This window comes from Orbicella faveolata, unplaced genomic scaffold (assembly GCF_042242905.1).
Source record: "Orbicella faveolata isolate gen_17 unplaced genomic scaffold, um_ofav_v1 contig_34, whole genome shotgun sequence".
In the NCBI taxonomy this organism is placed as follows: Eukaryota; Metazoa; Cnidaria; class Anthozoa; order Scleractinia; family Merulinidae; genus Orbicella; species Orbicella faveolata.
In genome coordinates, this window is record NW_028301563.1 from 1,582,255 (window position 1) to 1,596,256 (window position 14,002).

At 39.2% G+C, this 14,002-nt stretch overlaps 1 protein-coding gene across 1 annotated transcript; it reads left to right on the plus strand.

Moving 5' to 3' along the window:
• Positions 1 to 248: 248 nt before the first annotated feature.
• On the plus strand, positions 249 to 8,296 carry LOC149104257 (uncharacterized). Its single transcript, XM_089272083.1, has 4 exons — positions 249 to 405; positions 1,214 to 1,282; positions 7,544 to 7,771; positions 7,951 to 8,296. The coding sequence occupies exons 1-4, from the start codon at positions 250 to 252 to the stop codon at positions 8,254 to 8,256; spliced, it is 759 nt and encodes a 252-aa protein (XP_089128209.1). The 5' UTR covers position 249; the 3' UTR covers positions 8,257 to 8,296.
• Positions 8,297 to 14,002: the final 5,706 nt, after the last annotated feature.

A 14,002-nucleotide genomic window follows, 5' to 3' on the forward strand; every position in this document is an offset into this window, starting at 1 on the left:
ATTCAAGAAATGCAAATCCACCCCAGTGTGAGTGACCTCTTTTGCAGCTTTGTAAAATAATAATAATAATAATAATAATAATAATAATAATATGATGGTGATGATGATGATGACGATAATAACAAAATTATAATAGCTTTCCAACATAGCTTCACCAAGTTCTTGTCAATAATTCCTGTTCATCATGCAAATTGTGTGTTAATAACTCAATGGTTCGTCGCACATATTGCCGGTTGAAACACTAACAACATGGTGGATAATTCAACAAAGACTCTTATCAAGGCAAGGGTTCTTGCCGTCTGTCATATTATTGTCGGGATTCTACTCGTCTGTCTCGGTATAGCAGATCGTATCGGGGGAAGTTTTACTGGTGTTATATATATGGGGATTTGGACCGGTATATGGGTGAGTAGAATTGGCAGTTCGTCGAATGTTGATTTTTATTTTTGTATTCAAGGACGCGAAAATGTACAGACGTCATGATAGAGAGACGACATATCAATTTCACTTCCACTGTGGCTTCAGCAATTTAGTATCTCAACCTATAAACAAGGTCTTCGCGAAAAATATACGGCGTTGAGGAGATTAAACTTTGAATTGCAGATCTTTATTTTTACGTGGACATACCAAAGGATTCTTTAAAGGAGTCTTTTGGTCTGCTTTAAATATTTGAGATGCAGCGGCCGTGACACATCTGTCGGCTAAACAGCTCACTACTCCGCCACGCGACCGATATCCTGTGTACCGAAATAGCTTGCTGGGTAGCAAGCGTCTATAACGCATTCTACCCAGGCAGGCATTTCAAACTTTGCATAAAGGCTATAGCGCCCAAAATCTGGGACTTCTTTTACGATTTACGAGGGAATAGATGCAACGCAGCGAAATCAAATTGTGACGTTGTAACAAGCTGTTTCGATGTCAATGCTTTGCTGCACTGTTCTAGATATACATTTACTGATTGAACGAATATAAGCCTTTAGATTTAAAGCAAAAGCTAGTTTTGAATAGCTTTTAATTTTGAATTGTTGACGAAATAGTTGATGAATAGTGGATGGCTTGTTAATAATGTAGCATAGGGCCTGTGCCCTAATGAATCACCGCGCTTTCTCAGTTTGAGCGTGTACGAAGCGTTGTGCTACGGTGTTTTGCTGTGTCCTGTATGCGAATAGTTTCCTGGTCCACATTACAATAACATGGCAGTGTTTAATTGCAGATGTTGATCACAGGTGGTCTGGGAATCCCTGGTACTAGCAAAGAACCAAGTACCTCACGCAATGCTTTTGTAAGTGAAACATCGTAAGACGAAAATAGGTGGTACTTAGTTAGCTTCGTTATTGGTTGCGTTTTCATCTAGATTTGAAATAAGACTATTTTAAATAAAAGGGGCTTGGTTCGAATGACGGATTGAAAAGTTTTGTATTTATTTTCATAGTACAGCTAATAACAGTGACACCGCAGCGATCTTAAGCCACATCCGAACTCTGTCCTGAAAAAGAGGGTGTGGGGCTTTTGAGCTCCCTGCCAACCTTGACTGCGGATAAAGAACAAAGCCAGGACCCCAGCTCTCGAGACCGTGGTTTTGTAGGAGACGTCTTGTCTCGTGACCTCAGTAACCTAGATCACGTGACAACTAACATTTGCTGTCACTTGAGAAGGGCTTCTTGACGGCTCCGAAAGTTCGTAGTGCATTGTACTTTAAAAACTTTGATTCTGCCGAAGCAACTTTCATAAAGTGTGAAAAAGTTTAAAGCACTGAACCATCCAAACAATTATGTCCGGACCAAGTTTGGTGCCTTTTTCTAACTAATAAATATATTTCATTTTGCTTTGGCACCGATGAGTAACTGATCATAGATGGCGTCAAAGTGTGGTAAAAAAAAAAAGTGGCACACGAGCTTTTAAGTAGGTGTGTCACTGATGTTTTACTACGTATTGACGTCATCTGTGATCTATTGCTAACCAAACGCAAGGCAATATGGAATCCACTTTCTTATATACTCGTGAAAGTTTGGGAGAACTCGAAAAAGCTATGGCACACTTGCCTATGGCTCGTGTTCCCGCAGCATTTCTCGTTCTTTCAAACTTCCACTCGCGTTTCTGTAACTCGATAGAAACACGGTACATGTTTTCTATTTCTTAAATATATTTTGCTCTGCATGTATTCTTTGTATAGAGCACTCTTAGGATAAGTGGAACAACTCATTCACTGTTTATCCATTTAGTAAATAATATATAATGTTAGACTTGTCGAGGAAAAGGTTGTTGTTATTCATCGTGGTAGATGCAATAATAAAGTGTATTATCGTTTGTCTCACGATGTAGTCACTTGAGATGTAGATCGCGACGTTTCGACTGCTTACTGCTAGTCTTCTTCAGGCGATAAGGTCGACTGATTGCACGGTATCATTTATATCACAAAGGTCGGCTGTGATTGGTGCATTTCGATCTTCCTATTGTTCCATTATTCCGGCGAGTAGCTGTTCCCTCAGTGGTCCGCTGTTGTACCGTTCTCCTGTTGTTGTGTTTCTTGATCGTGGGTATCCATGCTTCAGGAATTTCAATTCCACTATCCCTGTTGATGTTGTTAGGGTGAAGTCTTATTTGAATAGCTTCCTTGACCCTACGTGTGTACCAGTGAGGATCTCGATCAATAAACTTGACCTCATTCCAGATAGGATAGTGGCCGGTCTCGTGGGTGTCTTCAGAAACGGCGGAGGTCTGGGTTCGGGCGAGTCGTATATCCCTGTCGTGTTCTTTGATCCTCTCCTGCATAGATCTTCCTGTTTCCCCGATGTAGACTTTGCCGCACTCACAGGGAATCCTGTAGACAACACCATCTTGTTTAGCCGGGTTGACGGTGTCCTTTGGTCGCACTAAGTGTGACCGAAGTGTCGTGTCGGACTTAAAGACGGTGCGAATGCCTTGTTGTTCTAGACAGCGGCGGAGAGACTCGGAACCATCAGCAAACCACCAGCAAACCATCAGTAATCGCTGGAGAGAAGAAACATCTGTCATCTGTACTTGTTTCTAACGGATATCCCTCCTCTTTTGTACAGAAGATCACAAAGGCACGAACAACCCCAAGAAGAGAGTCTGTCGCGGAATTTAAATCCACCGCCGTTTTACCTTATGTCCAAGGAGTTTCGGAGTCTCTCCGCCGCTGCCTAGAACAACAAGGCATTCGCACCGTCTTTAAGTCCGACACGACACTTCGGTCACACTTAGTGCGACCAAAGGACACCGTCAACCCGGCTAAACAAGATGGTGTTGTCTACAGGATTCCCTGTGAGTGCGGCAAAGTCTACATCGGGGAAACAGGAAGATCTATGCAGGAGAGGATCAAAGAACACGACAGGGATATACGACTCGCCCGAACCCAGACCTCCGCCGTTTCTGAAGACACCCACGAGACCGGCCACTATCCTATCTGGAATGAGGTCAAGTTTATTGATCGAGATCCTCACTGGTACACACGTAGGGTCAAGGAAGCTATTCAAATAAGACTTCACCCTAACAACATCAACAGGGATAGTGGAATTGAAATTCCTGAAGCATGGATACCCACGATCAAGAAACACAACAACAGGAGAACGGTACAACAGCGGACCACTGAGAGAACAGCTACTCGCCAGAATAATGGAGCAATAGGAGGATCGAAATGCACCAATCACAGCCGACCTTTGTGATATAAATGATACCGTGCAATCAGTCGACCTTATCGCCTGAAGAAGACTAGCAGTAAGCAGTCGAAACGTCGCGATCTACATCTCAAGTGACTACATCGTGAGACAAACGATAATACACTTTATTAATGTTAGACTTATTAATACTGGGCAAAATAAAACTGGTAAAGTGCTTTTTGAATAGTTTTCTAGTTGGCTTATAACGTATAGATAAAGGAATGTTATTCCAATAATAGCAAACTTTCTTACATTTATTCTAAAGGATATTGGATGCAGATGTTGTAAGGGCGCACCTCGAGTAGCGTAATTATGTTGCTCAGATACACGTTGAGATTCGAAAATTGTTTTATCAATTAGGTGATCATAAAATAGTTCGAATGGTCCGTTGCTTGTTAAAGCATTTAACGAGAAATATCAGGAGTAACGTGATTCGACGTTTCGATGTATCCAGCATCATTATCAAGAATAAAAATGCCACCTAATGATATTCATACCTCAACTCTTTTAACAACTTTGACATTCAACGATTTTTAGGCGATGACGTATTGTGTGACGTCATCGCTTTAAGCTGGCGTGCAGCATTCTTTTGGATAGTGATTTCTCACTTATTTCGTCGCGCTTATGTCCGTCGCGCTTTTGTCGCGCACGATTTATCCCTCTGTGGGAGCGAAATGCACTCTGGGAGCTACTGTTCGTAGGTTCAGCGGAGTGCTTTTAATTCTAGCTTTTAAAAGAAGATTTAGGGGTGGATTTTGGTTTATACAGTATCGGATAAATTTGCGTTTACGTGCAAACTCCTAATAAGAACATATCCATCATATATACAAGTTTAGATAGACAAGTAAGTCGCACAGGCGAAAGGTGAAGGCTTTGCGGCTTTCCTTTGCTGTTTGTAGGATCAGCTTTTAAACGAAGATTTGGAGGTTGATTTTGGATTATACAGTGTCGGATAAATTTGCGCTTACGGGCAAACTTATTATAACATATTTTCGATACATACAATTTTAGATAGACAAGCGGGTCGCACACGCAATATGACAAGTATATGGTTTAAACGACAAATTAATTTCCGGTGAGGTAACATGCTTTGTCAAATACCTTTAAAGATAATAAGGTGTTATCCTCGCTGAAACAAAAACAAAAGTTAATGTAAGAAATTTGAAAAATATACTATAACAGAAATTCCTTTATCATGCATTGGACAATTTAGTTGTTAATCTTTCTTTTGGGTTGGTACATTTCGCTGACCCTTAGCACATGGACTAACACGATGGACCTGGTACATGAACTACTTGAATGAACTACCAATGGACTACCCTCAATGTAAACCCCTAAAATTTCTAACACTAAAGTTCTACAGTTTAGTTTAACAATCAGTTTGTCTGCTTATGTTCCAATCTTCTAGGAACAATGTTTAAACGTCATCGCTTCTGCATGTATTGCGTGCCGTTTATTATACTTGATAATGATGTTGGATACATCGAAACGTCGAATTACGTTACTCCTGATATTTCCTTATAAAATAGTTGGCAGGTGTATAATTTAACAAATGTCAGGAAGTTTAATGAGGCCAAGGTTTACATAATGGGGAGTAATATTATCACGAAGTGAAACATTACTGATAATCCTAGCAACTTTTTTTGTAGTCTCACTAATTGTGATAATGGAGCTTCGTAATAATTACTCCACAGTAGGAACCATAAGTTAGATAGGGGTATACAAGTGCATAATAAATACCTATCAGAGATTGGGATGTTTCACATTTGGTTTTATTGTAGTGATAATAGTACCACTTTTGGTAATTATACTACTGATATATACTGATTATACTACTGATATATACTGATATGATCAATATGCTCATGGCATGACAGGAAGCAATCAATAATGACCCCTAAATATTTTACACTGAAAGACTGTTCTAGTTACTGATCGGCTAATTTGAGAGGAGTATATAGATTATTATTATTATTATTTTTTGCCGTGGTTGAAAATCCAAGTATTTTGTCTCGCTTAAAGGACCATAGTCAGCCCTCCACCATTTTCGATGCCTTCGAAATTATTGATATTGCGTGATGAAATATAGCGTGATTTACAAATTGACGTCATTTTTTTATGCGTTTGTCCTCTTATTGATGATAAATTACGTCATAACATTGTCAAAGCGGCTGTGGAACCACGAGCCCCAGACGAGTGGTTCCGCAGTAGACTTTGACAATGTTATGACGAAGTTTATCCTCAATAAGACGACAGACGCATAAAAAACTGACGTCAATTTGTTTTTTCAATAACAAGACCCCCAAATGGTCAAATGCCGGGAATAAATGAGAGGAAAAGACGCCGTAAACTTGCCGTAAACAAAGATAAGTGAATTTTGTTCAAAATGACGCGAACATTGTCAATAGCTTTTCTCGCTTTTTGATTGGCTACTTAAAAAAGTCCATAAAATCTCATTGGTTAAAAAGTTGACACTTTGACAGCTGAAAGTTCAACTTGAAGGCTTGCATAAATTAAAATTTTATCAGTCTGTACTCTTATTGATGATAAAAATGAGCCAATCAGCGCGCGAGAAATTAGACAGTTATTGTAAAAACTCTTATTGCTTTCCTTTAAGTTGTAGAGAAACCCAGTCTCGCATGTAAACAAAAGCAAAGGTCTGGCTGACAAGGGCCGTGTAAATTCAGGGTTGATCTGTTTGAACATAACCACTCTCAAAAAGCTGGCAATTCAGAGTTTATCTACTGAAGCAATGCGTCTAGTTCTTTACCAGTTGCACTTAACGAAGAAGGAAAAGTAGTTGGTTGCTTTTCCAAAATCATTTATATAACTGTTAAATTAAAAAAGAGAAAAGGACCTAAGATCGACCCTGTGGTACTATCTGTTGAATGTGGCCCGAGGCCACCGAAATTTTAGAACAGAAAAAAAAAAAAATTAACAAATGGTAAACGCCATAGCGCGCACTATTGAGTTATGGATGCACGCGGGAGGTTGCCAAGCACGAAAGAAGCGTAAGAGTCGCACGAGGCGATAGCCGAGTGCGAGTCTAGCTTCTTGAGTGACAAGAGAAAACAAGCTCGAAAATTCATTCATGACAACCGACTGCACACCAGTAATTCGATAAAGTTTCATCTTCAGACAACTGTGAAGACAATTTCGCATTTCTGGCAGAAGGACGTCGGGCATTACTTTGGAAACAATGTCTGTCAAAAGATTTGCTTTGTAAACATTAGCACACACGTCAGCAGCGTACACCCACGGGCAAATAGTAGACACTAAATTAACCAATCAGAGCGCGCGCTTTGCTTTAGTTATGTTATAAAACAGATTGGTTGACGAAAACCTTTTAAAAATGTCGATCATGAATCTCAACACTGGAAGTAGCATTGACAACTATCTTCTTTTCTGCTATTATTTTTTGTGTGTGTGATAAAAATAGTTTATTTTGGCTTTAATCAATATTCTGGGTAGAATTCAGATGGAAATTGTGAGAAAATTCGTTGACTTTGTTTAATTCATTATTTCGCCATACTCCTTTGGCAGTGACCATCCTTGGGGCGACTATGAATATATATATTGAAACTCAGACCTTAGAATATTAATGGGCTTCACGGGTGTGGTTGCTGGGTTAAGCTGGTCGCTAGCCTGAAGAAAAGTAGTTCTAACAGATGACCTTTAGCATTTGTTGCTGCTCTCTAGCAGAACTTCCATACAATTCTTATAAATGTTAGCAACGTTAAAAACATGGTCAAAACTCGCTTAAACTTCATCTTGCTAACCTTGTATTGCGCTTACGATCGATTATTTTCTTAGAGGTGATCATTTTCAACCTAAGTTTTAATGTGTTCTTGGTTAATTCCTAGGCTGGTGTGTTTATGGGCTTCTCTATCACATCTGCTGTGCTTGGTGGAGTAATTATCATCTACTACGGCCAATCCATTGTTTATCCTCTCGAGCACCGAGGATACTTGATAGTTATCATAGTATTCATTTTGATTTTCGGCATCATCGAGTGTGCCATTGGTATCTGGGCGGCCGTGTGCCTCTGTTGGCTGAAACCTTATACCTGTTGTAGCACTCCAGCACAACGGGTGAGACACCTCAGAGTGATGAATTGTACTTATAAATCTTTCTCCAAAACACCACGGAACAATTTAATATAAAATTAATGCCATCCAGCGAAGAGATTGTTTATTTGAATCTCTTTGTTTATTTGCATCTTAAGTTTCGGGTCCAATCATTCCTTTTTTTATTGTCTTTCTTTTCTAAGGGGCAAGTGATGTACTCTGCTAGCTCTGGTTACGTCATGACCCAGGTACCATGTGATGTTCCTGTGGCCATTCCCATGCAATCGGAAGATGGCAGGGTTGCACTCCAAACAGTCACGCCAGGGGTACAGGAAAGCGAACCTCAAATCGTCCTAGTACCTGTTTCTGTAGCGGATGGGATTCAACCGCAGTTGGTCCAAATCGCTCCGTACGGAATCACGGCCTCGGGCTACCAACCTCAGCATATTGACATACCTCCGTCATATGAAGAAGGACAGTACGCAACGCAACAACGCCAACAGGTATGACTGGTATACTAGTACATTGGTATGATAGAGCGCTTTTAAGTTGAGCTGCTGAAAAACCAAAACCGAAGTACTTATTTGATTGCAGTCTATAATTCGTTACCGTTGAGTCCTGGATTCCCCGCTATTGCCTACAGGGTCTTCTCCATTCTTGACTACTTTAATCAGAAACTCAAACACACCACCAAAGTGCGTCAAAGTGCCACCATTCGACTCAATCATTCAAGAAATCGGCAATGCTTTCTAAGAACGCCGTTACTTGTTATTTCTGTGACGAACGGTTCAGCATAATCGACACCGTGCGCACTTGGCAAACGCTCACATCGGCATCCCCAGTCTTGACTTCGGGGATGGTGCCATTATTACACTGCTGGTTGTCCGCGATTTCTCGATGATGACGATGGTGCAATTCTGCCACAATCAGTCCGGTGATGTGATGTTTCTTGGGTAGAATCATTAAATGGACGGCATCATAAGGAAGTTCTGCTCTGTTTAGTCTCCCTCCGACTCACAGTACGCCTACCTCATCCATAATCTGAGTCAACGGTTTTAAATGGCTATGCTCACCGACTTCTTTTGCTCCATTTAACTACTGTATCTCTTGCAGTGGGTTGTTTCTCCGATCACATCCTTCCAGAGGACTTGCCCCTTTTAGTAAACAACATCCGATCATCCTCGGGAACCCAGGGGCAATTAGGGTGTCTGTTCAATGGTCCTAATGCAAACATCGGTTTTACGAAAAGCAGCAAAAAGCGAGCAAAAATCAACTGAAGTGTACGTAATTAATGTGCAAATTGACGTGCTCCATTACAGATATCTAACCGCGAAAATTCGCGACTGAACAGGTGGTGGTGCGCCAATTATATACGTGACTGTAAAAAGGTGTACGGAGAACCAATCGGAATCGAGAATTTTCTTATAGCTATGTTTATTACTATCTAATGTTGGTTACGTCATGATACAGGCGTCCATTGGTATTCCGGTGGCCGTTCCAATACAAGCGGTTGGTAGCATCGATGCACTCCAAACTGTCACTCCAAGGGCACAGGACAACCATCCTCTGACAGTCCTGCTTCCAGATTCTAGAGAAATAGATAACCAACCTCCTCCGTATGCAGCCGTAGCCTCACGTTACGAAACGTTGCAGGTTGACATGCATTCGTCCCATGAAGAGGCAGCACACGGTGAATGGAAAACTTATGTTTAAGCGCTTTAGAAGAGTTTAAACATCTGGTCTACTGGAAGAGATATAGCTCTGTTTTCACGAGCGCTAAACTAAACTGGGTAAACTATAGTTCCTAACGCGAACAAAGATCGAACTAAAATTTCTTTTAAACAATATCAGAACGCCTATTTTATTTGTACTAATTGAAATTTTACGTCGTAAAACTCTCGCAAGATCGGTCTTGTTGCTCATGCATCTATATAAAGACAGAACAATAACTAATTATAGTCCAAAGAAACATGGAAGCAAATAAATTGTACTTCTTTCCACTGTTTTAAATTGTAAAGAAGTCGCATTTATTTTTCTCATTTGTCTCGTTGTAACTAACGTTAAGCCGAGAAGACGCTTGGGTAAATTCCCAAGGTTCTTAGCGCGCGCTCGACAAAAACACGTGTGCTTGCTAACGCCAGATGTAAGGCAATCGAAGTTATCTTGCTCGTTTGTGACAAAATAGATAATTTTTTTCTTGGATCCTTTAAGATTTAAGACCAGTTCATTGCCCTTCGTCGCTGGACAAAGGTATTTGTAACTCATTTTCGCTCTAATTTATTGTATTGTTGTAAGATTTTCTTGTATTTTGGCTTGCACATGTACTCGCGAACGGTTCAGTTTCTCATGGAATTTCGTCATGTATTTGCTTTCTAGTTTTACGGTTCTATCCTACTGAGGAGATTAAAGAATCTGTAATTCTGCCAGCTATGTAATTGTTGATTGTCCTTTGGATCATTTTGGATGAATTTGGAGTCTATTTATCGAGCGAAAGGTCGCCGGTAACACTCGTAATTTATCACTAAGCTATGACTTTAAATAAAAAGGAATTGGAACAAAAAAAAACTTCTGTACTGATTTGCTAGATGCAAATAATTACGAGTTTGTTTCTTTCCTCTGTTTTAGATTTTCAAAGTATTCGTAACGATTTTTCCCACTTGTCCTGTTATTTAATAACAAGCTAAGCCTTCCAATGATTATAAACCAGAATTATAAAAAAAAAAACTTTACAATCTGTGTTGATTTGCTGTTTTTTGTTTGTTTGTCGTTGCACTTTTTTATCAGTAGCCATCATTTACTTGCAATGACGGAATGACTAATTTCGTAAATCGCTTGCATATTACATGTTTAATTAGATAATAATTAAGGTTTATAAAAGTAACGAATGTAACAGCCCAATTTAGGTATAGTAAAAATTCTAACTTGACTTCGAGGTTAAGAGGAATCTGAACAAAAGAAATTATTTATTTATTTATTAATGTATTATCTTTTTTATTTTCCACACAAATTAATTATTAATCCCTCATCCTCGATGCGATTTCTTTTGTTTTATTCCCCTAAACCTCGGAGCTAAGTTAGAATTTTAATATATTGAGGTTGGTCTATTAAGAGTGCCTGCCTGTAAAAATCAGACAAATTCTTAATTTCGCGGCAAGGGTCGAAAATTCGATTTCGCTCATATTGTTATGGTAGATAGGCTAGGGCATGACAAAAACTACTGGATATTTTTTTTGGCAAAATATCCTTTCATTTCAAAGAAATATGCAAATTACCAAATTCTGTTAAAATCGTCATTTGACGCACCATTTTATTAAACAAGTTTGAGAGCCTCGCATGCAAAACCACATCATTCTTCCGTCTTTAAAACACTCAAATGTTTTTGTGCAATGTTCAAATGTGTACTGGGTTGATTTTAGGGAATGTGGCGTTGTCTTTTTGGGTGCAAAATAATTAAATTTCGAAGACATGTATTTCATTGACTTAAAAGTACTTCGTGAATATAATTAATTTTCACTATGTGCGAAACCTTCAAATGGATTAAGCTTCTGGTGGTTGAATCGCAGAAGGATGGTCTACAGATTCTTGCAAAAATTTCTTTGGGCAAATGATTGTGAACGACGCGAGAGCTTTTCAAAGTAGGTCAAAAATGCAAATATTTGACCATCCGTCGTCAAATTTCAATTTACGGGCTAGACGTATATTTTAGCATGCGCCACATGACTTAACCTATAATAAGTTGAAATAGACACAGAGCTGATAATTTCGAAATGTTCTAACCTTATTTGTTGTAAAAGGCAGGTCCAAAGCCGATTTGACATGTTTCTAGGCGATCTCTGACCATTCGTCGTACATAATGCAGAAGTTTGCTTTTGTTTACATAAGGTCAACGTCCGATGTACATCGCCTACTGTCAACCTATTATTGGTCGAATACCATGGATCTGTGACCATCTTTCTGCTCATATGAACATCACTGCATCTAAGTCAAAAACGGCTGAGTCATGTGTAGATAGTTGCTTGCTTTGCACTGCGCCAAAATATTACGTCTGATCGATTGCTGATCATTGCTGATAAGCGTGTCGGCGCAGCATAATCTTACAGCCGTTATTTGTTCGTCACGCAATGCTGTCACGGCATATGCTGCACATTTTGATCTATTTTGTATAGAGTACTCTCAGGATAAGTGAAACAGTTTAATCATTGTTCACCTGTTTGTTCATATATATAATAATATGCGTATATTTATATAATCGTATTCTATAGCGTACGTGGTCTCGGTCCAAATCACGTTTGTTGTACGCTCTGATGTTTCAGACAACAGCTGATAAAGCTAGTGCCTGTACTCACTAGAATTTAAAAAAAATCGCCATAAACAAATTTTAGATCAATGAAGCAAGAACTAGCTGAAATAAAAATAGGAAATCACAACTATCTAATTCGTGAGAAAAACAGACCAAATTTAATTAGTAATTATCTGAGTAAATAGCCCTGGCTATGCCATTTTATTTGGCGTATTTTTTTTTGCTTAGTGGCGAGGCATTGCTATGTTTGTAACAGAAAATAGAGGACTGTTGTCAATACAGTCCAAAATTATTGTCAGTAAAATATTGTAAATAAAACACCTATTGACCGGTTACCTCCGCGGCCATCATTTGGTCGTTCCGATAAGGGTTTCATTATTGTCTTTACCCCTATTAAGCGGCCACCCAAAATTTAAAAACTTTGTTTTGGAAATGGCGATGGCAGATAAGAGTTTGAAATTGAAGGTGCATGACGAGTGATAATTCAAACACAAGTCTATCATGATTGTCTTGAATTGACTCCATGTTCACCAAGAAATTTATAACCCGATAGTGAAAAATTAAATATTCAAGGTATACTAACGTCTATTTAAGCGGCTAGTCCCATTAAGCGGTCATCCCCGAGGGTAGCCCACTGTATAACATGTAAACCAAAAATAATTGTACAGTGCGAAAAGACCTAGGTATGAGTTTAGCGTCAAAGTATTACGCAGGGCATGTAGGTAGCGGTGGTCGAGTAAAAGATAACAACAGGGGCAGTGATAAACTATTCATTCTTTTCATTTCTCAATTTAATCTCTTCCTACTCAACACGATTGTGTGCTCCCAGTGATTCCAAGCCTTACGGAGCCTTACGTATCAGGATAGAAAATGTACTACCCCTACCCTCTAAAATGGGATGACAGCATTGCGTGACGAACGAGGAACCGCTGCAAGCAAGGATTCAAGCCATCAAACCATGATGATCAAACGTAATATTTTGGTGTAGTGCAAAGCAAGCAACTATCTACAAATGACTTAGCCGTTTTTGACTTAGATGCAGTGGTGTTCATATGTGTCGAAAGAGGGTCACAGATTCATGGTATTCGACCAATAATAGGTTGACAGTAGGCGATGTACATCGGACGTTGACCTTATGTAAACAAAAGCAAACTTCTGCTTGATGTGCGACGAATGGTGAGAGAAACACGTCAAATCGGCTTTGAACCTGCCCTTTGCAGCAAATGAGGTTAGACCATTTCGAAATTATCAGCTCTGTGTCTATTTCAGCTTAACATAGGTCTAGTCATGTAGCGCATGCTAAAATATACGTCTAGTCCGTAAATTGAAATTTGACGAGGGAATGGTCAAATATTTGCATTTTTAACGTACTTTGAAAAGCTCTCGCGTCGTTCACAATCATTTACCCAAAGAAATTTTCACAGGAATTTGTAGACCATCCTTCTGCGATTCAACCACCAGAAGCTTAATCCATTTGAAGGCTTCGCACATAGTGAAAATTAATTATATTCACGAAATACTTTTAAGTCAATGAAATACATGTCTTCGAAATTTAATTATTTTGCACCCAGAAAGACAATGCCACATTCCCTAAAATCAACCCGGTACACATTTAAACATCGCACAAAAATATTTGAGTGTTTTAAAGACGGAAGAATGATGTGGTTTTGCATGCGAGGCTCTCAAACTTGTTTAATAAAATGGTGCGTCAAATGACGATTTTAACAGAATTTGGTAATTTGCATATTTCTTTGAAATGAAAGGATATTTTGCCAAAAAAAACTATCCAGTAGTTTTTGTCATGCCCTAGCCTATCTACCATGAAAATATGAGCGAAATCGAATTTTCGACCCTTGCCGAGTTATTTTCCATTTTTATGGACAGGGACTCTTAAGAGATTGTTATCTAATTTACTGTATGACATAGTGAAACAGAATGAGGAGGATAAGAATTAT